At 48.5% G+C, this 24,037-nt stretch overlaps 1 protein-coding gene across 4 annotated transcripts in view; it reads right to left on the bottom strand.

The window, feature by feature from the left end:
* The window catches only part of SPNS2 (SPNS lysolipid transporter 2, sphingosine-1-phosphate), a 100,780-nt gene that overhangs the window by 25,623 nt on the left and 51,120 nt on the right, over positions 1–24,037 (bottom strand). For all 4 annotated transcript variants that reach the window (XR_004693984.3, XR_004693985.3, XM_035139291.3 and 1 more), the window contains exons 3-10: positions 20,623–20,759; positions 9,845–9,996; positions 8,375–8,441; positions 5,437–5,579; positions 5,041–5,193; positions 3,152–3,341; positions 2,159–2,224; positions 170–268 (exon numbers count right to left, since the gene is read on the bottom strand). Coding sequence is in view for 2 of the 4 variants with exons in the window: in XM_035139291.3 (XP_034995182.3) it covers positions 170–268; positions 2,159–2,224; positions 3,152–3,341; positions 5,041–5,193; positions 5,437–5,579; positions 8,375–8,441; positions 9,845–9,996; positions 20,623–20,759 (1,007 nt within the window). In the remaining 2 variants the exon portion in view is untranslated. The remainder of the gene's footprint in view (positions 1–169; positions 269–2,158; positions 2,225–3,151; positions 3,342–5,040; positions 5,194–5,436; positions 5,580–8,374; positions 8,442–9,844; positions 9,997–20,622; positions 20,760–24,037) is intronic.

The following is a 24,037-nucleotide window of genomic DNA, read 5'->3' as shown; positions in this document are numbered from 1 at the left end:
GCCACCTGGGTCCCTGTTAGTAATTGAATAGGACATCCCTATTTTCATCAGAGAAATGTTGGAGGGTATGCACTTTTCCTTCCTTTGGTGGGGAGACACAATTGCCTTGCAAATGAGAGCCAAGCCCCTGAATACATCCCTGACCCAGACACCCCCAAAATGCACTTACAAATCCAATCAGGTAAGGGCTCCCAGCGTCTCCCAGAAGGTGTGAGGTGAAGCTTTGCAAAGCTACTGCAGTTGCCCGGCGTGTAGGGATAACCACGTACTGACAGGGAGAAATATATTATTTATTATCATTGCATTTATATCCTTTCTTTCCTCTAATTAGCTCAACGTGGCATTTACGGACCTCCCACTCTGCCTTATTATCCCTCACCACTGACCGGCTCAGGGTGACCCAGTAAGCTTCGTGGTCAAGTGGGGATTTGAACCCTGGACTCCTTGGTCTTTGTCCAACACTCCATGGGTAAAGCCTTTCAACAACCAGTCAGTCAAATGACTAGCCCACACTGGGGCATGCCATTTAGCATAAGCATGCATTTGGGGACCGTGCGGTTACAGAAAAGGAAATGGCAGCAAAGATATAGAAAAGAAAATGGTGGCAGAGCTGGCCTGATCTTGGTTGTACTTGTACCAACCTAAGAGTAGACCTACTGCAATTAGAGGCCTATGCATTTAAAGATGTATCAAAACAACCCTGGCTTCCCCCTGACTGCAGGAGAGAGAACCCCACAGTTGTGCGGCAAACCTATACAGTGGAACCTCGGTTTATGAACACCTCGGTTTACGAATTTTCGGTTTACGAACGCCGCAGACCCATCTGGAACGGATTAATTCACTTTCCATGACTTTCAATGCGAAAGTTGGCTTCAGTTTATGAACAGACTTCCGGAACCAATTACACCCATGCTTTGGGTTAAGTACGCTTCAGGTTGAGTACTCCGCGGACCATCTGGAACGGATTAATCCACTTTCCATTACTTTCAATGGGAAAGTTCGCTTCAGTTTAAGTACTCCGCGGACCGTCTGGAACAGATTAATCCACTTCGCTTCAGTTTATGAACGCTTCAGTTTATGAACAGACTTCCGGAACCAATTGTGTTCATAAACCGAGGTACCACTGTACAGTACTTGCCATCGACTGGCTGGATGGAGAAGGAATGGTGGGAGGAACCAGCTGGGGAACTTCCAAGGGATTGGTGGTGGGACACCAAATCAGGCCATTGGGTCCCTCAGTACAGTGGTACCTCGGTTTACAAACACAATTGGTTCCGGGAGTACTTAACCTGAAGCGAACTTTCCCATTGAAAGCAATGGAAAGTGGATTAATCCGTTCCAGACGGGTCCGCAGAGTACTTAAACTGAAAATACTCAAACCGAAGCGTACTTAAACCGAGGTATGACTGTATTGTGACCACCCAAGGCAGGCAACCTACAGCCCTCCTAGAGTATTGACTGACTGGGATATTGGCCCATCTGAAGGGCCAGAGGTGCTTCATCCCTGCTCTGTAGCCACTAGGGAAATCTGTGGGGCCCCCTGGAAGTTATCAATCCATAATTCCCATCTGGAGGGTCAGAGTTTCCTAATACCTGTAAGCAAAGGAGGGTGGGTGGGTGCCCTTTTAAAGAGCACTTAGGAAAAAAGAAACCCAGCCAAACATTAGTTCCTGCCCAAGTTTGGAAAATAAGTCAATTACAGGCCTGAGTGAACCAAAAGTGCACCACAGGAACTGACTCCGATATCCCTGCCAAAGATGGTAGCAGGTTGGCTAAGCCAGGGAGCAGAGCGTGGGATCGCCCCGGTTGCTCCGAGCTGAGCGTCACACACAGCTCAGGAAGCCCGAGGAAAGACCACAAGGGCTGCCCTGGCAAGGCCTCGCCTCCGAAAATAGAGGCCTGGGGAAAGGGCTGGCGTCGCCACCAATGTCCTCTTCGCACCGCAAAAAAAAACGAGCAGAGCTATTCGTGGCATCACACGGAGCACCACTAAGCTGGCACTGAGGGCCAGGCAGAGAGGCCTGGAGGGCCACATTGGGCACCCAGCCCAGAGGTTCCTCACCCCATCGTGGCAACAGGATGCTGAACTCTGCACCAGTGTAATTGCAATGTTATGGACTTCACCAACACAGTTAAGAGCACTCCCATGCCAGCTTACCATGAGTATGTCGGCGGTGATGGCCCAGTTTGAAAACAAGAGTGTCTCGCCGATAAAAATGCAGACCTGTTGATGAAACACAGACATAAGTGACTTCCACGAAAGATCCCAACACGAATTGTTGGTTTTTTACCACTTTTTAAGCCTATTTCGTAAAACGGTAGTACTCGCTCCTAACGCAACCAAATGCAGAGCGATTTATTTTATTGCACTGTGAAATTGGGCTGCTTGTTTCCTTTTGTTTGGGAGGCAGATTGGAAATGTCAAATTCTCATTCATTATGGTTGTGGGCAGAGTTAGCTGGAGGAGGGAGAATCTGTATATTGCAAGGAGAGAGATAAAGGGAGCTAAACAGCAGATAGAGAGTATTTGTTTTATTGATAGTATTTATGTATTCACTGTGAGTATTTGCATAGTGAGTCAATGATTTCCATTGATCTCTATGGGAACATTTCTAATGCATTCTATTTTGATCCCCAAATGACAGGAAAAACCCAGGAAAACCCTTGAAGGGGAAAAATGCTCTCTTATTTGTCTCTCCCCCCCTCCCCCCCCACCGTTGTTTCTGGCGAAATGGATGCCGTGGACCAGCAAAACACAAAAAAGTAAGGATTGTTTAAGGCTGTTAACTTGTTTACAATACCACATGCGGGTCCAGATGTTTGGATATGTGAATTTCTGGTGTGCATAGCAAGGTTTGGGTACTAATTCCTCCTGCCTGGATAAGTGAATTTTTGTACAAAGAGGTGTTTGGGTAGCGGGGCTTCGGGAGCTTGTGGACTTTCCTTCCTTGGAGGTTTTTAAGCAGAGGTTGAATGGCCATCTGTCATGGATGCTCTAGCTGAGATTCCTGCATTGCAGGGGGTTGGACTAGATGACCCTTGGGGGTACCTTCCAACTCTACAATTCTATGATTTGCGTGTAATTGCAATCAGGAACTTCAGTCTCTCTCCCCCCCCCCCCGCGCACCACCCTAATCTGCTTCATACATACATAGGCTCCCACAATGCTGCTCTTTGCCGCAACGAAGATCAGGCAAGTGAAGATGGCTGAACCCAACATCCCGACAGCGCAGACGAGGGGATCCGCCCGCTGCGTCTTCAAACGGCACCACTTGGTCGCGCCGGCCCCGGTGATCACGCCCAGAAATCCAGTGAAGCAAGTGATAGCTCCGAAGATCAAGCTAAGGGCAAGGAAGAATTCCAAAAATAGAGGCCTCTCTCTCACCGATACGGGCATATTTTTATACACAGGGAGGTGAGAGGCAGGTGGAGGCCAGGATTAGCAAAGCAAAAGGCATGAGTAAGATGTGCTAAACGGACATTTATGGGCGAAAATCTAAAGCAGGGAATTCATAAAATTAAGGCGCTGGCTCTGAGGACAGTCTGGACGTTTTCCATGGGAATCTGAGGTTCTCAGATGACTGAACCTTGGGGGGGGGGAACCTTTTTCTGAAGGGGGGCAATCTGCAACTGCATTTTAAAATTCACCTGGTTCGCTTATGTGCCCTGTCTCTCAGAGGAAACTACCTCTACTTTTTTCCTTCTTCTTCTTCTTGGTGATGCAGTGGGGCAAGACACATACAGTATATGTCAGGCCCAGGAAATCCTTTTATAAAATTTATTTATTTGGTTTTTCAAATTAAAATTTTACAGTCACATATTCAACATACAACATAAAAAACAAGATCCCAAGAAATCTCTTGGTCTTCCCTCCTCCCCCTTATGGGTCCTATTCCTAATCATTTCCTCCTGCATCTTTTATGATAATCCAAATCTTTTACCTCTCCTTTGTGTCCAAAATTCACTATTAAACTACAAGTGATATTCCAATCATACTAACAATTTTAACTGCTTACAATGGTGTTTAAGAAAATTATAATCCCCCCCCCCATTATCTATCTCTACTTTCCACTCATTGCCTAACCTTGGGCGAACCCCTGATCCTTCAACTTTGAGTTCCTCCAATGTTAAATAGGAACCCCTCCCCTCTCTCAGCGGGTTGGCATGACAGAAAGCCTGTCCAAAGCCAGTAAAAGGGCTCTGAAAAACTGAAAAGGAGTTTTTTTACAAAGTGATGAGCTGTTAGCAAAGAGCCGGTGTGGTTCAGTATTTTAAAGTGTTGGATCTGGGAAACCAGGGTTCAAATCCCCCACTCGGGCACGAAGCTCACTGGGTGACCTTGGGGGCCAGTCACTGCCTTTCAGCCTAACCTACCTCACAGGGTTGTTGTGGGGATGACGTGGGGAGGGGGAGAGCTATGTATGGCACCTTCGATATAAAGGTAAAGGTAAAGGGACCCTTGACTATTAGGTCAAGTCACGGACAACTCTGGGGTTGCGGCGCTGACCTCACTTTTTTGGCCAAGGGAGCCGGTGTACAGCTTCTGGGTCATGTGGCCAGCACGACTAAGCCGCTTCTGGAGAACCAGAGCAGCGCACGGAAACGCCGTTTACCTTCCCGCCGGAGAGGTACCTATTTATCTACTTGCACTTTGATGTGCTTTCGAACTGCTAGCTTGGCAGGAGCTGGGACCGAGCAACGAGAGCTCACCCCATCGCGGGGATTCGAAACGCCCACCTTCTGATCGGCAAGCCCTAGGCTCTGTGGTTTAGCCCACAGTGCCACCCGCGTCCTTCAGTATACGTGCCACCATACTGATCATGCCAAACCTGCAGCTGAATGCATGAACTGACTCCCCAGAAATGCCTTATGTCCAAGGAGGGTGCTATCCCTGGCACTTAAGAGAATCTTAGAGCTGGGACACTGGGGGTGGGTGGGTGGGTGGGCAACTAGCCCTACCCCACTCCGAATGCAAGACCGACAGCACAGGCTGCCCCCTGCGGCATCCCCACTAGACGTAAAAGCAAAGCAGGAGCTCACCTGTCCTTGGTTCCGCAGGGCTGAGATGTGCAGGTCTCTGCTGTTTTCTGGACCACTTGTGCCCGGTGGAGGTAGAGGGGGATCCACATCCCCAGGGCCCCCGTGGCGAAGGAGACAGCCGAGGTAGCCAGAGAGGAAAAGACGTAGCTGCGGCTGAAGGGATAAAGGGGTTTTAGGGGGTGAGCCAAGAAGGGGAGGCTTCATATCCCATGCATTATGCAGATGGAAGCCATTAATAGCCCTCTCCTCCATTGGCAAAAAAAATCAGCAAAAAACAGGATGGAAAGAAACTTTGAACTAGGGGGTGCAAAACCGGCACAGGATGGAAACAGGCTGATGCACCCACCCCTACCCCTACCCCTAACCCTCACCCCCAGCTCTGCATGGTTCTCTTACTTCCTTATCAAGGCCTTCATGTCTCTCAGCCACGAGGTCCGAGCCTTCAGCTGCGCCCCCAGCTGCTCGCCGTTGCCTCTCTTAGCAGCTGGAACAAATATTAAGATGAGTGTGCCTGTGATCATACCTAAAAGCGGGGAGACCTGGAGGAGAAAGAGGCGTGCGGTGTGAGGAACCAGGAATCAGAAACATGTAGAGCACGCGGCCTGGTGTTTTTTTTAATGATGAGGGCAAAATGAACACCCAGCTTAACTGCAATCTTCTCTAAGCGGTGCACAAGAAACTCAACACAATGGAAATGTTAAAAAAAAAGACCAGTTAAAAATGATACAAATGCAATTCAGTTAAATATGCTTGCTGGAAAAGAAGGGAGCTGCATAAAATTGGATAAAGGGACCCCTGACCAATTAGGTCCAGTCGTGACCGACTCTGGGGTTGCGGCGCTCATCTCGCGTTATTGGCCGAGGGAGCCGGCGTACAGCTTCCAGGTCATGTGGCCAGCATGACTAAGCTGCTTATGGCGAACCAGAGCAGCACATGGAAACGCCGTTTACCTTCCCGCTGTAGCGGTACCTATTTAAAATCGGATGCGCAATACTAAAAGCACAACTCTCTTAGTACGAGCTGTGCGTTCGAGCCACTGGGGAACACTAAGAGGGGCTTCACAAAGAGTTCAACAATTAAGCAGGGATATAAAGGGACCCAGGTGGCGCTGTGGTTAAACCACTGAGCCTAGGGCTTGCTGATCAGAATCCCTGTGACGGGGTGAGCTCCCGTTGCTCGGTCCCAGCTCCTGCCAACCTAGCAGTTCGAAAGCACGTCAAAATGCAAGTAGATAAATAGGAACCGCTACAGCGGGAAGGTAAACGGTGTTTCCATGTGCTGGTCTGGTTCGCCAGAAGCGACTTTGTCATGCTGGCCACATGACCTGGAAGCTATACGCCGGCTCCCTCGGCCAAATAATGCGAGATGAGCGTGCAACCCCAGAGTCGGTCACGACTGGACCTAATGGTCAGGGGCCCCTTTACCTTTACCTATAAAGAATTACGTGGTTTCTTGGGGTATTCTGGATCAAAGTCGTTCAGGGCCTTGTAAACTAGAACAAAAACCTTGAACCATGCCAGGTAGCAATACAGGCAACTAGTGTAGAGCTTTGAGCACCTTAGTTATGCGCTGGCAATAGTCTGGCCCCACCAACAGGCCAGGAGACCTGATTTTAGCACCCCACATTGTTATCTACAAAAGCCACACCTCCCATCCCAATGTTTTCACCTTCCTAAAATTCCATCCACGGGAAAAGTCGCCCCTCCGCTGGCAAGGGGCCAAGCAGGGTCAAAGGTTAGGAAACAGTTTTGCTGCCATGTTTCCTGTTGGCTATTTCTTTTCTCTTTTTTTCTGGTCAAGCGCTCTTTGTGTCTGCTGCGTCCACTGCATGCTTAAAGTGTTCCCCGCACATTTCTCAAGGTCCCCCCAAAGTGTATAGAAGGAAATGGAGCACCTTCATGCAGGGAAATGAATGCAAAAGGGAAGCAATTATCCCTCCCACAAAACAAGAAAACATCCCTGGGTGAGTTTCATTGCAGCCAAGGGACACTTTGACTAAAGAGCAGCAGAGGGAATGGAATGCTGCTGCGACCTTTCGTTTTCCTGTCCTGACAATAATCTACCTCAAACCAGAAGCACCCTAAATTCTCCAGCAGATTTTTCCTCCACTTCTAGCAAAACAGTGGTCCAGGAAGCTATTTAAGCCTGTAATCTTTCCCATAACACTGGCATGAGGGGAGCATTCTAATATTTAGCCAACCGAAAGGGTGCCTGATTCTTTTTTATTATTATTATCTTGGGCAAGTGTTGGAAGGGGCCTGTCATCGTCCATCCCCCCCCCCCCCGCTCCAGGAAACCAGTGCCCCTGATTGATGGGATGCCCACCTCGCCCTGTCAAGAGGGTCTTCATAATGAAAGTGCCTTTTCTGCAGCTTGTAACCTGCTGAAACCACACCAGAAGGGGCTCTATGTGCGCACCAATATTTGCAGGTAGAGCTTCTCTATACTCTCCATTGCATGGCGCTATGTCAGGGGTCGGCAAAGTTTTTGTGGCTTGGGCCAGTTCACGGTCCCGCAGATGCTGCGGTGGGCCGTAGTGCGCGCGCGTACGCGCACAAATGCACAAACACTTTTTCTGGCGCTCCTTCCAGCACGGAGGAAGTGTGTGCAGCAGCTTCCCATTGGCTGATTCCTCCGTGCTGGAAGGAGCGTCAGAAAAAGTGTTTGTGCATTTGTGAAGCCGGCCAGCATCACGGAAGGCGGTCCCCGCTCTGCTTCGCGCCGGTTTAGCGCAGTGCACAGGAGCTGACTGAGCAGACGGCAGGGGTCCCCAAGTGGGCAGTGGGGGTCCATGGACCGGTTAAACAACCCCCATGGGCCACTTAGGGACAGCCAGTGCAGTACCCTCTAGATGCTGTGGACTACAACTCCCATCATCCCCAGGGCTGATGGGAATTGTAATCCAATAACATCTGGAGAGAACCAAGTTGGCTAGCCATGGTGCAGATCTTCTTCCAGCATGCCGATGGTGTGGTCACTGGGGGGGGGGGGGGAGCGTGACTCACCCATAGAAGTCCCACATGCATTCTTTTCAATGTGTGGGCAACGTTATCTGAAGAGCCCCTTCCCACGGGAGGTGTAAACAGCACCTCAGTTAGAAGAGTTTGGATTTGATATCCCGCTTTATCACTACCCGAAGGAGTCTCAAAGTGGCTAACATTCTCCTTTCCCTTCCTCCCCCACAACAAACACTCTGTGAGGTGAGTGGGGCTGAGAGACTTCAGAGAAGTGTGACTAGCCCAAGGTCACCCAGCAACTGCATGTGGAGGAGAGGGGAAGCGAACCCGGTTCCCCAGATTATGAGTCTACTGCTCTAAACAGGCTGCTTGCTCACCCGAAGGGCCCAGTGCCAGTCACCAGCTACTTGCTTGACGCTTGATCCAGTGATGTACCCTAAACCGCTGGGGAACAAAGCAAAACGACAAGAGGAAAAATAGGGGAATTAGTTCATCCGTTTGTTCAAGTTCCTAGCCCACTTGATCTCCCAGCGACACCCGAAGTACAGAATCCAACATGCGTGGAATGGCTAACCAAACGAATTAAGAACATGGTACTGTATATTCCTGCGTATAAGACCACTTTTTAGCTCAGGAAAATCTTCTCAAAAGTCGGGAGTCGTCTTATACGCCGGGCGTTTGGTCTAGTTTAACAGCTGCTACCTCTTCCATAGGGACCCTTGGAAATCCGTAGTGCTGAGAGGAGGCCTACTGAAATCGCCCTCACCAAAATGAAACACCCAGGATTCTTTATGGGAAGCTAGGGTAGTCTGGTTTTATTCACAGACAGATCCTGGCCATCTCTAAGTACTAGTTGCTGAGGAGCAAACAACTGGGGCTGGCTGCTGCCTTTACGAGTAGCTTTGGAACTTCCAGGAAGAATCTTGCTAAGTTATCTGACTCTCAGACAAATGGCCCTGGACTAAGATGGACCCCATTTGATCTCCTCATAACAACACCACCCAAACAATATCGAGCTTGCTATTTTAAAGCCAGTGTCACGGGCCAAACTCCCAGCCTCGCTTCCTGCTGTTGTTCAGGAAAAAGCTGCCCCCAGTGTTCTCAGGCGGGCCTGGGGACGCATTTTTTCCTGAAGAGCTAAAAGGAATGCTTTCAACCCTTTGTCTCCAGGCTGGCCTGCAAACGGTGAGTTCAGGATAGCGTGTTCGCCATCCCGCCGCAGATGTTTTGTCACCCGACTGATTACGGGAAAGGTTTCCCCCGCGCCGATGGAAGTAAACATGCGGCGCTGAGATTCCCCGCAGGAAACGGCCCTGCCGGCTGGAATGCGGAGCGCCCACCCCGTCTGTCACCGTGCCAAGCTGGGGCGAGGGGGCATTGTGAGGAGAGAGAAATCCCCAGAATGCACCAGGCTGATAAGGGCGGCTCGAAGCAGGGGAGGAAGCCATTAGCCCCAAGCTTGGCACCAACCTGGGCCCTCAGTTATTCTGTACCTCAGGGGCACTCTGTCAGGGGCTGCATGCCCCCAGTGGGTGGGGCCAACACGAGTGGTGGGTGGGGCTGAAGTTAACAGTGGGCTGGGCCAGAGCAAAACAAACAAACAAGGCTGCTTCCACACCATCCATTTAAAGCACTACAAACCCACTTTAAACACACCCCCCCCCCAAGAATTCTCTGGGAACTCTAGTTTGTTAAGGATGCTGAAAGTTGTTAGTGCTTCAATTGTAAGGTGCAGACATGGCCCAGGTCTTAAGGCGTTTTCTGTGTTCAGAGTAAGAAAGCAAAGAAACGAAACACGATGCGTGTAGAAACAAGGAGTCGAGAGCTCCGTGGAGTGAGTTCAATACCTGCCCAAAGGGATTGCGAAGTAGAAAACGGAGAGCATGAGGGTTCGGGTGTTTTTGTTGAAGAGGTCTCCGATGATGGTGGGAGCAATGGTGGAGTAGCTGGCTTCGCCGATGCCGACCAAACCCCGCGAGAGGACAAACAGCCAGAAATACTGAGGGGGAGAGAAGGAAAAGGGGAGAAGGAGTCAGTCTGTTGTCATTGCGATTCACGCTGCAGCAGTCCCAAACTTGCCCAAAACGACTGAGCCACAGATCGGAAGACTCTACTGTGAAATAGTGTGGTGTAGCGGTTAGAGGAGGGTTTCCTAAACATGGGTCACCGGTTGGTTTTGGACTACAACTCTCATCATCCCTAGCTAGTGGTCAGGGATGATGGGAATTGTAGTCCAAAGACAGCTGGAGACCCAAGTTTGGGAAATCCCGGTTTAGAGTGCCCTCTAGTCCACTAGGAGTAGGACCTGGGAGACCAGAGTTCGAATCCCCCACTCGGCCATGAAGCTTGCTGGGTGCCGTTGAGCCGACCACTATCTCTCAGTCTAACCTACCTCCCAGGGTGGTTGTGAAAACAGCATGGCAGGGAGGGAAGCACCTATGCTCTCTCTCGAGTAACGCTGGGGCTGGAATGTAATAGATAAATGGAACACCCCAAGCCTCAGCATCCCTCGGTTCCCTCTGGCCTGCTCTGCACATAACACTAAATCTGCGGCTGCCAGTCAGAGTAAACAATACTGAGCTAAACACAACAGTGGTATGATTTGGTATAAAGAGGCAGCTCCCTGTTTGAATCACTTCTTTAATTTTGAACCATGAGGACTAGCATCTTAATCTGTCTCTAAGGGAAGGGCAGTAGCTCAGTGTTTTTGCATGCAGAAGGTGCTAGGTTCCTGCATTCCTCTGTGCAAATGCCCTGCCCGTCCTGTAACCTGGTCTAAAAGCAGGTGGAAATCTGCTGTCCTGGCACATTGGCTATGCACCACGCTGCAAACCATCCAACCTCTATTTGCCTTTTGTGAGCTTGGCAGCTCCACCTTGGTACCCTTTTTTGGGAACTGTTAGGCTGCCCTATAATTACAGGACCAATTAAATGTTTCCTGCTGCCCTTGTCATATCAGAGACAGATGTGTGTGGGCTGAGCCCTAAAGGGCAGGCGCATGACTCAGGCCCATTTAATGAGTGTCCATCGCCCAACACTAAACCGCTCTGGAAGACTGTGGGGAATCTGCTGATGCCCAGCCAGGAGGGGAGCCAAGAGGCCGTTCAAGGAAGCGGCCATTCTCACAGAGCACACGCTGAACAAATTAGCTGGCAAAACATTTGCAGCGGGAACAGACAAGGCGTGTTTCTGCTAACGCAAATGCACAAGCATGCGCACAAAAATATATATATTTGAGGATTTTTACTTGAGGAGGAGGAGAATCATAGAATTGCAGAATTGGAAGGTGCCACAAAGGTCACCTAGTTCAACTCTCTGCAATGCAGGAATCTCAGCTAAAGCATCCATGACAGATGGCCCTCCAACCTCCGCTTAAAAACCTCCAAGGAAGGAGAGCCCACAACCTCCCGAGGGAGACCGTCCCACTGTCAAACAGCTCTTACTGCCAGAAGGTTTTTCCTGATATTAAATCAAAACCTCCTTTCTTGTAACTTGAAGGCATCGAGTTCGAGTCCTACCCTCCACTGAATTTAAGACTGGAAAAATAAGAAATGGAGAGAACCAAAGTTGGCAGATCCTTCCAAGTGTACCGGGGTATGATGGGGAGGCAGAAGAGCTCACCCCATCCCCTGCAAAGAGCTACGTTTCCAGGATTGAGTCTTGCATGAAATCAAAACGCAGAGACATGCCGATAATGGTGAGCCTAGCTTTTAAAATCACTTAGCAGAGTGTGGAAGATTTAAAAAGCAAAAAGCAAAAGATGGAACAGATTAGAGAAATGCTTCAAGGTGATATTCAAGGGATGGGACTCCAGTGCTTAGAAATTGCTGCTTGGGGAATATTAACATTCAATTATATCCCCCCCCCCCCAACTCTATATAAATTGAAATGTTTGCAAAGGTCTGATGTGAACTGGACTGCAAAATTCGGAGAAATGCTAATTTCGAAAGGTGGCTGCATTGCGAATTTAAACACAAGCACAGGCATCCCCAAACTTCGGCCCTCCATATGTTTTGGACTACAATTCCCATCTTCCCCAACCACTGGTCCTGTTAGCTAGGGATCATGGGAGTTGCAGGCCAGAAACAGCTGGTAGTCACTATCCTCCATTAATTTGTCTAATTCTCACTGCCCTGGGTTACTCAGAGCATGCCAATGCCTTTTATTTCTCAGTAGTTTCCATTTGGCTCCATTCTGACCCGCCCTCACCACCCATCTACAATTCCCATCTTCCCCGACCACTGGTCCTGTTAGCTAGGGATCATGGGAGTCATAGGCCAAAACATCTGGAGGGCCACAGTTTGGGGATGCCTGCTCTAGTGCTACCCAGAATTCTGGTTCCAGGTTTCACCAAGGTAGCTTGATGCAGTTTGGGGATGCCTGCACAAGCAGAACGGACGTTCTCCCACTTCCCTAGCCTTGAATGGACAAAGCGATGGAGAGCTGAGGTGCAGACCAGCCTCCACAACCAGCTTGGCATGTAGACACAGAGACTTCAAGGATGCTCAGTCCGCATTGGTCTGTTTCCAGGGTTTCCCTCACTCTGAGAGTTTCCGCCCTCTATTTTTTTAAAAAAATTTTGTGTGTGTGCTTCTGCAAACTGGAGCACTCCCTCAAGCCTTCCAAAACCTCCCTCTTTTGCGTGAAGTTGATAACAATCGGCACTCGCTGTCTAAATGTCGGAAATAGAGGGAATGGCCTTCCTTTGGGAGCCAACAGAATAACAACTACAGGAAAATGGAGGACAGAATAAACACACACACACACACACACACACACACACACACACACACACTGCCAGCCAACTCAGAATGGATGGTTAAAAGTCTGGGACATTGTCTTTTTGAGTAAACAGATATATTACACCCATACAAAAGAAATGTCAAATGGCTGCTGAGTCATTAGCCTTACTTGCAGTATGATAATGACACGGCGACTGCCTGGCATTCCTTTCGTGTGTTTTTTGGGAACAATTTGAGTCAGGACAAATAAACAAGACAACTTTTGATCTTTTTTAAAGTCTGCAACAGTATTTTAAACCATGGCTGCGGTGCAATGGGCGTGTGCAAGACTTTCATGGAACAGTGCCGCCCGCCCCCCTTGTGAAATGCCCCACTCCGCTCCATGAAATAACGGGGAGGGGGCTGCAAGAGGGGCACAAAAAAAAACCAACCCGCCCACCCATTCAGAGTGAGGGCAGGAAGTACAGTTCACATGCCGAGGCTTTGCGATGACATCACATCCTGAAATCTGGTTGGCGCAGCGATGCTGTGATGTTAGCTACATATTTGGAGTACAGTGGTACCTCTGGTTGTGAACAGGATCCGTTCCGGAGGCCCGTTCGCAACATGAAAGGGCCGCATCCTGAAGCGCCACGTCTGCGCGTGCGCGTGACACAATTCGGTGCTTCTGTGCATGCGCGCTGAACCCAGAAGTAACCCGTTCCGGGGACTTCCGGGTTCGGCACGCCTGAAACCTGAAAAGACGCAACCCGCAGCGGACGTAACATGAGATATGACTGTAACTTAGAGCAGGGCTTTCAGTGCAGATGCCCCTGTTCTGTGCAGCAACACTCCTGTCGAGATACAACAGTATCTTCACTTTCCAAAGGCGATTTATATTTTTTTATTGTGACCTGCTTTCCCAGTTGGATGACCAAGTCTCTGCCGTAGGTGTCGACCTCGTATTGCTTCTAAACTTAAGCTGCTGTTATTTCCCCTTTTCCTTTTAACTGCTTTAGGCTGTTTTCATTGCATTATGCATATCGCTCCGAGACACATTTATGGAAAGCGGTTAAATTATTGTTGCTATTACCACTACCAGTACTACTAATACAAATAATATAGACCCTGGCTGGCTTCATCGCAAGCCAGCCAGCAAAAGGGAAAAAAACATCAACTGTCTTTAAAACACTGTACCAAAAGAGGGAAGCTGCGAACAGGCTGTGAAAAAAAAAAGACAGCATCGTTGAGGAGTTTGCAGGAAACATCCCCAGAACACCAAAACTCATTGCCTCTCAAAATTTGGCTGAGCCCGGCAATCTACTCCTCCCTGGTTTTCTTCTGCAATCTCACTGCTTTAAATGCATTAAAATCGAAATAGTACCGGTATTTTTTTGCAAAGGTTCAAGAACCGCCCCCCCCCCCCCGCTAGCATTCCTCACCAACATCCCATTCCTGCACCAGCGGATGGCCAGCCATGCAAGTAATCCATACTTTAATAAGCCTAAATGCGTTCCTGCTCCTCTTGCTCTCCTCCTAAATTGCTGAAGAAAAGGAGAATTATGCTACTGTTCTCCAAGAGCTCCGCTGCCAGTGATAAAGCGATAATCTGCTGAAGTATGTCTAAAGCCCAGGGGCAAACTGCCTCGCCATCTCAAAAAGCACATGATCCTTAAATCCCGGGGTCAGAAAGCATTAGAAAACGCATGTGATGCGATCGGAGGCTGCGGGAAATCCCGGGGAGAGCTGCGAGGCCTCTGGGCTAGGCTTCCACGCATCCAGATCCTGGGATACGTTTATGTGGAACTGAAATTCTTGTGGTGTGTTGTTGTTTTAGACACACAGCTGGGAACAAAATATCCAAAGGTGTTGTACAGGAGAAGCCCATACCTCAGCACACAGAACGTGTCATTGCCATGAAGGAAGGAAAAAAGTTGCGGGTCTAATTCCTGAATTTTTGTATTAGATTAAAGCAAGGGGCAGGGAAGCGTTTGTCCTGAAAAGTCAATTTGGGTCCACTATTGATGGTGGACATCTGGTGGTGGTGGTGGAGACACCAGAGTCAAAAGGTGACACTTGAAGCAGTGGTGTTTGCAGCACTGCAGCAGAGCCACTGTGGTACAGGACTAGGACCCGGGAGACAAGGGCATAGCTGCCAAGTCTCCCGTTTTCCCAGGGAAATCCCCGTTTTTCCAGCTGTTCCTAGCTGAAAAAACGGATTTTTTTTGTTTCCCCCCGGTTTATTCTGGCACGGCGGCCATTTGGGAACTGGGCGGAGCATGCTCAGAAGCGACTTTTGATGCTGCTGTGCCCAGTTCCAAAATGGCTCCAAGCAGCATCAAAAGTCACTTCTGAGCATGCTCCGCCCAGTTCCAAAATGGCGGCAGCGCTACTTCCGGTCTGCTATTTCCGGCCCGGTCCCTTATTTCTCTATGAAATTGTTAAATTCATAGTTGTGTAGTGGAAGGGGAGGCCAGTTATGGGTGGGGTTTGCCGTGCTATTGTATTGTACAGTGGTACCATAGTTTAAGTACACAATTGGTTCCGGAAGTCTGTACTTAACCTGAAGCGTACTTAACTTGAAGCGAACTTTCCCATTGAAAGTAATGGAAAGTGGATTAATCCGTTCCAGACGGGTCTGCGGAATACTTAAACTGAAAGTACTCAAACCGAAGTGTACTTAAACCGAGGTATGACTGTATGTGGAACAATGTTTGTATAAGGTACGTTTACATTGCAATGCAGCCGAAGCAAAATTCCAAGTATGTTGGTACTTGGCCAATAAATTGTTGTTGTTGTGTTGGTCCACTCAAAGGCTGTGTACACGTAACATTTTATTCTAGAATCAGTGGAGATGGAATTGTTGTTTTTCTACATACTCCACTGTCTCCATGCACGATCTAGATCTGTTGCATATATCTTCTGACCCTGAAAAGCGCTTTTTTTTTTTAAAGAAACTGGTTTCATCCTGAAAACAAAACTTTGCAGATCCATCCTTCATTGCTCCACCTGCAAGCAGTTCTCGGCCACAAGAGGCCTCCCCCCTCCTGAGTTCTCCAGCAACTGATATTCAGAAACATTGACGCCTCTGATGGGAGGCAGCACATCATGCCTAGTAGCCATCAATAGCCCTCTCCATCATAAATTTGTTTCATCCTTTTTCACAGCCATCCAAACTGGTGGTCATCACTGCCTCTTGTGGGAGCCAGTTCCATAGTTTGTCTTTCCTGAGTAAGTACACTGTCCTGAATCTTCATTGCACGCCCCTGAGTTGTAGTGTTGTGGGGAAAGGGAGATAAAACCTTCCTCTACCGTGTGCATAGTTTTATATACCTCTAGCTTTTCCCCCCTCCGGCTCCCCAGACCTGCTTTATTGCGGCAAGTTTCTTCCTACCCCTCCCCACAATTTTTCAAATGGACCTTGCATGATTAATCGCTGAAGATTTCTTTGAATTGGGTGGCAGCCTCCCTTCCGAATTAACTTCCAGGAAGGTGTGCAGGCCCACCTTATCTTGGCAGGTGTCCTGCACGAAGCGCCAGCTGATTATGGGTTTCCCTTTCGGGCTGCATGTGTTCCTGCCGTATAATTAGCCGTGCTTTTTATTGCTCCCTCTGCATAATAGATCACCGGTTTCACCTTCAAATCGGAATGCTAAACTCGCCTTGTATTGATTTGCAACTTGCCTCGAAAGTAGGAGCGGTGGGATAAAAATAGCGCAGGTTAAAAATAAAAACGAACACCTGGTTTCGTGGGACTAAAGGAGCGGCAGTTGTACCCTTTGGGTTTGGGGGATGTGGGGGGCCTGAAATCACACCCATGGATAGCCAAAAAGCTCACTGTCTGCCTTGGAGGTGGTGGTAGTAGTAGTAGTTTGTACCCCACCCATCTGACTAGGTTGCCCCAGCCACTCTGGTCAATGTTATTTCTCTTCCTGGCCTAAGTACTTCTGCAGCTAAGCGGTCGGCTGGCTGGCTGTCATCCTCAACAGGAGTCCTCCACTCTGCAACAATTTGTTGCAGGTACCACTTGGGCCATCCACATTGTGAGAATGAAATGGCAGCGAAGAGACAGCAAAGGGCACAATAACTAAGCTTATTCCGGGAATTTCCAAGCCGGCTATCCATTCTCACACTGCACCTCACCTCCCAAATACGGGAAGCCTTTTGCTAGCTGCCAAAGTTATAAAAAGGGAGAGGGGGAGAGAGAGAGAGATGGAGAACAAAGTCTGTATTTTAACATGCCAACACAGGAACAGGATGCTGCAAACTGACCCTGTTAGATATCCTGTTAATTGCTTTCCCATTAATGGATTCAATGCTTCCTGAAGACCGTTGCCGTGGCAGAGGAGAAAAACACAGAATAATAGAAATGAAATAATAAACGCAGTTGTGTGCGCTGATGGCCGCAAAACAAGAGAATCGGACAATTCCATGAAGTTGCTTGGGAAGAGCGATTGATTGTTGTTAAAGCAGTTTCTGGAGGAAACTGTAGCTCTGTGAGAAGAACAGGGGTCTCCTAGCAACTCTCAGCACCCTTGACAAACTATAGTTTCCAGGGTTCTTCCCTGATGAGTTTTCCAAGGACAGCTCTGACAAAGAGGAAGCTGATGGGCAGAACCAACCCTTGAACTGGTTGTTCACGGAGGCAGGAAGGGAAGCTACGTTTTGAGGTGTTGATAACATACTGTAGGAGGGCCATTAGGTCGGTTAAAAGGTACACAAGGAAACACGTTGAGGAACGAAACATCCTCTTGGCTTTTTGAAATTGGTGGGAGGCAGGAGAAATGGACACGGTCTAGAGCTGGCCTTTGGTTGCTAAAGTTAAGCAACATGTAAAAGGTAAAGGGGCCCCTGACCATCAGGTCCAGTCGTGTCCGACTCTGGGGTTGCGGCGCTCATCTCGCTCTATAGGCCGAGGGAGCCGGCGTTTGTCCGCAGACAGCTTCTGGGTCATGTGGCCAGCATGACAAAGCCGCTTCTGGCGAACCAGAGCAGTGCACGGAAACACTGTTTACCTTCACGCCGGAGCGGTCCCTATTTATCTACTTGCACTTTGACGTGCTTTCGAACTGCTAGGTGGGCAGGAGCTGGGACCGAGCAACGGGAGCTCACCCTGTTGCAGGGATTCAAACCGCCAACCTTCTGATCAGCAAGCCCTAGACTCTGTGGTTTAACCCACAGTGCCACCTGGGATGTAGCAGCTGGTAACTGGAGGGGGGAATTTGTTTGGACAACGGTATTTTGTCACGAGCACTGGAACACCACAAAGCAGGTCCCTCTCTTCAACTGTGCAGGAAATGGAGAGCTTTACCATTCGGTCATGACAGAACTGGTAACAAGCTCTCCCTGATGTGTTGGAAGTAAAGCGACAAGGCATGCAATAAGCTACCTGAACCAGCAGTGGGCAGCAGGCAGAAAGGCAACCTTTTATTCCCTTGCTGATTCCTTCTTAACTACCTGCAGGTTGGTTTTCTCTCTCAGGCTTTACTTCCTTCCTGCTGCTTCTCCAGTGAGTGTGTTAGACCTTCTTATTGTGGCTCCATGACAGCCGCATGTGAGCTGGCACTCAGAATGGCCTTGTTTGCCAGGACTAATAAACCTTACATTTCTATATTCTTTCCACCAGATTCCTACTTTGCAGGGGGTTGGGCTAGATGACCCTCGGGGGTCTCTTCCAACTCTAGGATTCTATGATTCCATCAGGCTATTTCTGTATGATACGACACCTGCTAGAACAGCAATGGGGGAGCCTCGCATGCAGCCTTCCAAGTCCTCTCAATCTGGCCCCTGGGACTCCGCTAGGCCACACACACCAAAGGCCACACTGCAACATTTTGTTGCAGATCCCACTTGTGCACCCGAAACCAGTTTAAAACTCTAGTGTAGACACACCCTGCAGGGCCGATATTCTATTTTGCTTCCCATCAATTAAAAAAAGCCCGCTCCTTGTGACTCTGAGGTGACTAGACAAGCAAAGTATGACAGTGGCTCCAAAGGCTTTTAGAAATACTCGCCTTTTTGTCACACCGCAGTCGGCAGCTGAGGAGCCCAGACATGCACCCATCGACATAATTAAATGTGTATTTTTATCCCCAAGGTATCTAAACTTGAAATGAAGAGTTTTGGGGTTTTGTTTTGTTTTGTTGTTGAGGCAGTCACAGACACATCTCACCTCAAGATAGCACGCTTGCGGTAACCTACAACATGTGGCAAAACACCACTTCCTGACGTGAGGTTCGAAAAGGGAAAAAAAGCAGGAAAGGAGAAGTTACAGAATGACAGCCAACCACCAAGGGGAAAGTGTGAGGGGAAAGGTGGGGTCCTTTGACAAACTGGAACGTGTCCAGAGGAGGGCAACCAAAATGGTCAAAGGCCTGGAAATGATGCCTTATGAGGAACGGCTTGGGGAGCTGGGTATGTTTAGCCCGGAGAAGAGAAAGTTAAGGGGTGATATGAGAGCCATGTTCAAATATATGAGAGGATGTCATATGGAGGAGGGAGAAAGATTGTTTTCTGCTGCTCCAGAGAAGTGGACACGGAGCAATGGATTCAAACTACAAGAAAGAAGATTCCACCTAAACATTAGGAAGAACTTCCTGACAGTAAGAGCTGTTCGGCAGTGGAATTTGCTACCAAGGAGTGTGGCGGAGTCTCCTTCTTTGGAAGTCTTTAAGCAGAGGCTTCACAGGCATATGTCAAGAATGCTTTGATGGTGTTTCCTGCTTGGCAGGGGGTTGGACTGGATGACCCTTGTGGTCTCTTCCAACTCTATGATTCTATGATTCTATGATTCTTTGTCTCCGAGCCACCCCCAGCCACGCCTGGAAGTGACCGCGGCTGTGAGGCCCTGCCGGCCACAAGCCCGGCGACTGTCATAAGTGAAGCGGACAAGCTCAAAATGAACCGCCTGGCCAGCAAACTGAGAGGAAGGTTGCCCTTTACACTGGGCACTAGCAACCAAACAAGCCTTGCCGAAGCAGATACCTGACCCATTTTACTGAAAGGAAAACTGAGAGGGCGAGAGGAGGGGGGACTGAGGTCACAAAGCAAAGCCCGTGGCAGAGGCAGGAATCCCTTTTGGAGATGTAAACAGTCAACAGTCCTGGGAAACAGACCTGCGTGGCTGGCTGGCTGGCCGGCCGGCCTGCAACATCTGCCTCCTCCCTGCGAGGTGACAACCAGCATTCAATTATTAGAAACAGCACACCCCGTGAGATCACGTGGGTGGCTGTTCACCATCTGGGTGTGACAGGATGAGGGTGATCCCAGGAATGCAGATGGACCAAGAAGATGAGAGGAGTGTGGGATGCTTGGCTGGCTCCCTCCTTCTGGAGGGAAATGGCCCGGCACGACTTTGATTGATCTCGCCAGGAATACATTAATTAGCCCTCTTCGACAGCAGGTTGCAAAACAGGAGCATTTCTGTTCCCAGCTGCGGAGGACTGTGGCGTCACAGCGCTGGCAACGGAAAGCTGCAACGTCTCCGGCACAAACAACCCCTTCCCACTCCTGGGTCCAGAAACAGGTGTGTGCCTTGGGAGGTTGCCGGAGGATGCTATATTTAGCCTCCCAAAATTAGGCAAGAGCAGCGCCCGGCACGCCAAACCCCAAATTGCATCTGGCGAGCTTGGAGCTCAAAGGGCAAAACGGAGGCGACAAAGGGGCCGCAAGCGAGGTTGTTTTGGGGCAAATATTCCCTTTTCGGTGGGAGGGGAAGGTCCGTCCAATTCAGTTGACAAACGTTTCTGCTGGTATTTGTCTATGTCACCGCATACGATTATTAAATACTTTTGCCTTTCTCTTCCACATGGAAGCTTAGAAGCAAAGCTGCAATACTTAGTTGATCAACACAGCCCAGAATCGGCTGCAGAGCACCCACTGCTTCCCCCTGCACATGATCTTACCTGCTCGGTGATGAAGGAGCTGGAAAAAGTGATGGCCGACCAGAAGAAAATGCCGCAGCTGAGAATAATTTTCCTGTTGAAACGGTCACCCAGGTAGCCGAATATTGGGGCTGCTACCATGAAGCTGCAGATGAAAACTGTAGGATGAGACAGAAGCAAAGAGATGGGTTGAAGAAGAAGCATTTCCCAAACTTGAGCAGGTGCTAACTTATGCTGCCCCAAAGCCAAGTACCAGCCATCTCTCCTACTCGTGGGTGAATTGCAATTCCTCACCTACAGCATCCTTTGCCAACCTGATGCCCTCCGTATTTTGGGGATCACAACTCCCATCAGCGCAGGCAGGAGGTACAGACCAAAGACTGGGCTGAGAGCTCTAAAAGCAACTCCAGCATGCTTTTCACCAAGGAGGATTTGGATAAAGAGGAATAAAACTATGACAGCGCCAACAGTTGCCAAGGGATCTGTTTTATTTAGATATGTGGGTGAGATAATTTGCTCAATGGCGAGGGGTGTCAGAAGACATCACTTCCTGACCTAGGCTATATTCATTGCATGTTGTAGCTTTGTTTCTGTTCTGCTGCGGTTCTTCTTCCATCAAAAACCACTTGATCAGTCTCAATGTCCATTATGCAAGTTGTGTAATGGGTTACACACGTTGCGTTGTTTGGACATTATCCCACCTCAGATTTCCCTTGCTGTCCAACCCTTCCTACAAAGGGTATCCAAAAGTGCAAGTTAATTAAGCTGGGTGTTGCAGTATGGAGTGTTCTTGCTCAGGGTTTCAGCCGGCCACCCAACAGTGCCCAGCTCCATAATGCTCCATTCCGTTCCCTCCTCCCAGCTCCCCACCCCACTCCAGTCAGTGTTGCTTGTGTGGCTGCTGTACTGTTTTTTTGGGGGGGTCTCCCCAGCATCTTGGGTGTTCTTTGCAAATATTTTTTGGGGGTATACTGTATCTACAAACCTCAAGTCTGCTGCTAACCCTGGGGGCCATGTTATGCCTCCACTGCCAGAGGCAATATACAGGTGAAACTCGGAAAATTAGAATATCATCGAAAAGTGCATTTATTTCAGTAATGCAACTTATTATTTTTTATTTTTCTTTTAATTTTTACAAATGCTTTCTTTTGGAAATTCCACAGTAATAAAACAAATAGTTACAATAATACAAAAAATAAACATCGCTATTACATTTCATTAATTACATTCCATTTATAATTGACCCGCCTAACGACAAATAATTACAATTACAACAAATAAAGGCTTGACATATCTTGCTTTGCATGTCATGCATCTATCTCATATATTGGTTTCACCTTTTAAGTTGCGTTACTGAAATAAATGCACTTTTCGATGATATTCTAATTTTCCGAGTTTCACCTGTACTTCTGAATACCAGTTGCTGTAAACTGCAGGAAGGGAGAGTGGCTATCCCAGATAACCGACATAAGCTTGCAACCAAATAGGAGTCATCACCGAATTAAAGGCATCTTAGCCAATTAATTTCATGGCCCTTATTAAATCTGCATTACCTTGCATATGAGAAAATCCAACAGCCTGCAAAGGAAGGAGGAGCCCATTTTGCTCACTTATGCAGAGCAGCCTCAATTATATTAGAAAACCTGTTCCCATGGGATATAGGAAGCCGCCTCCTACAAGGTCAGACCATTGGTCTCCAGAGTTTCAGGCAACAGGCATTTCGAGCCCTATCCAGAGATATCAGAGGCTGAAACTGGTACCGTCTGCTTGCAAAGAAGATGCTCTAGCCGCTAGGCTGTGCTACATAGGCATTGCTAAGTTGCCACTAGAGATGGAGGGACCTGTCACTTTCAAGTTTCCCCAATTCCCCACATTCCTGCAGCAATTTGTAAAAAAACAACAACAATCCAACAACTTCTCTTGAAAAATCCTCACGAAAATTATTCCACATTTTATGGCGAATTTCTCCCAATAGACACGTTTTTATATGCATTTTTAACTAATGTAGACATTTTCTTGCCAGCTACTTCTCCAAAGAGCATGCATCTTTCTATACTTTTTAATAGATTTATTCATTTTTAGGCACACTTTTACCTAATGCATGCATTTTTATAAGTGCTGGTTGGAGAACTGCATTGCAAAATTCGGATGAGCGTGAATGTCAAAGGACAGCTGTGTTTTGGTTCTCATACTGTTTCAGAAAGTGCAGCTGTGTTTTGGTTCTCATACTGTTTCAGAAAGTGCAAACTTGACAAACCAAATTAAATTTATCCCCGATCCCTAGTCGTTATTTGCAATTTGTTACACATACTTGTGTTAAAAGTAAGTTAGTTGTGCTCCGCAATTTACCAGCAGTTCTTTTGTCCATCAGAATGTGAACTAGATTGAAATCTCAAACATGGGTTTCTGGTCATGTCACGAGTCAATGGCGGTCGCTCCCCGTAGCCCCTCCGTGGGCTGAGAGGAGGTCCAGGCAGAGGAAAGCCAGGATTTATGAAGCACAAATCCTGGCAATACTCCCCAGTGGGGGTCTGGGGAGCTCACTGCATCCTGATGTGCTGCTCAAGCCTGTGTCTGCCAAGTTGAAAGGCAGAGCGGATGCGACCTGGGAGTGTGTCCCTGCCATGGAAGAGCCTGCAGCTCTGGCATGATTTATGGCTGGTTCCTCCATAATTTGGACAATTGGCATTAATCAAGAGGCACTCCTGGATCAACATATGCAATGGGCTGCAATCAGTCAGCTGCTGAAAGGACTGGGCTTGGCGCTTTGAAGGTATTTGAATGTTTTCTTTGAAGCTTGAGAATCCTTACAATAGCCGGGAAAAGAAGGGGGAGAACAAGGTGCTTTGTGCTTTCTCATGGTTTTCAAATGGTCTCTTCCCCCCCTTGTCCTCCCCTGCATAATGAAAGAGACATGTGCAGCCGCTATGTTACTCTGTTAAATCAAAAGCCTCTCCCCTCTTTTTCGAAGCTCAACAAGGAATTTAACAAGGTTTTACCATATGCCCTTGACTGAGGATGAATGGACTTTATTTAACATTATTCCTGGACTGCTGTTGGAGAAATGCAGTTGGGGGGGGGGAGAGAATGATCTGCTGCTAAACAGATGTGGAAAAAAGGTAAAGGGACCCCTGACCATTAGGTCCAGTAATGACTGACTCTGGGGTTGCGGCGCTCACCTCGTGTTATTGGCCGATGGAGCCAGTATACAGCCTCCAGGTCATGTGGCCAGCATGACAAAGCCGCTTCTGGTGAACCACAGCAGCACACAGAAACACCATTTACCTTCCTGCTTGGAGCAGTACCTATTTATCTACTTGCACTTTGACATGCTTTCGAACTGCTAGGTTGGCAGGAGCTGGGACCGAGCAACAGGAGCTCTCCCCGTCGTGGGGATTCGAACTGCTGACCTGATCAGGAAGCCCTAGGCTCTGGT

The sequence above is a fragment of the Zootoca vivipara genome, chromosome 14, assembly GCF_965207765.1.
Source record: "Zootoca vivipara chromosome 14, rZooViv2.hap1.1, whole genome shotgun sequence".
NCBI lineage: Eukaryota > Metazoa > Chordata > Lepidosauria > Squamata > Lacertidae > Zootoca > Zootoca vivipara.
The sequence above is the reverse complement of the archived record's forward strand: the minus strand, read 5'-3'. Positions and strand labels throughout refer to the sequence as shown.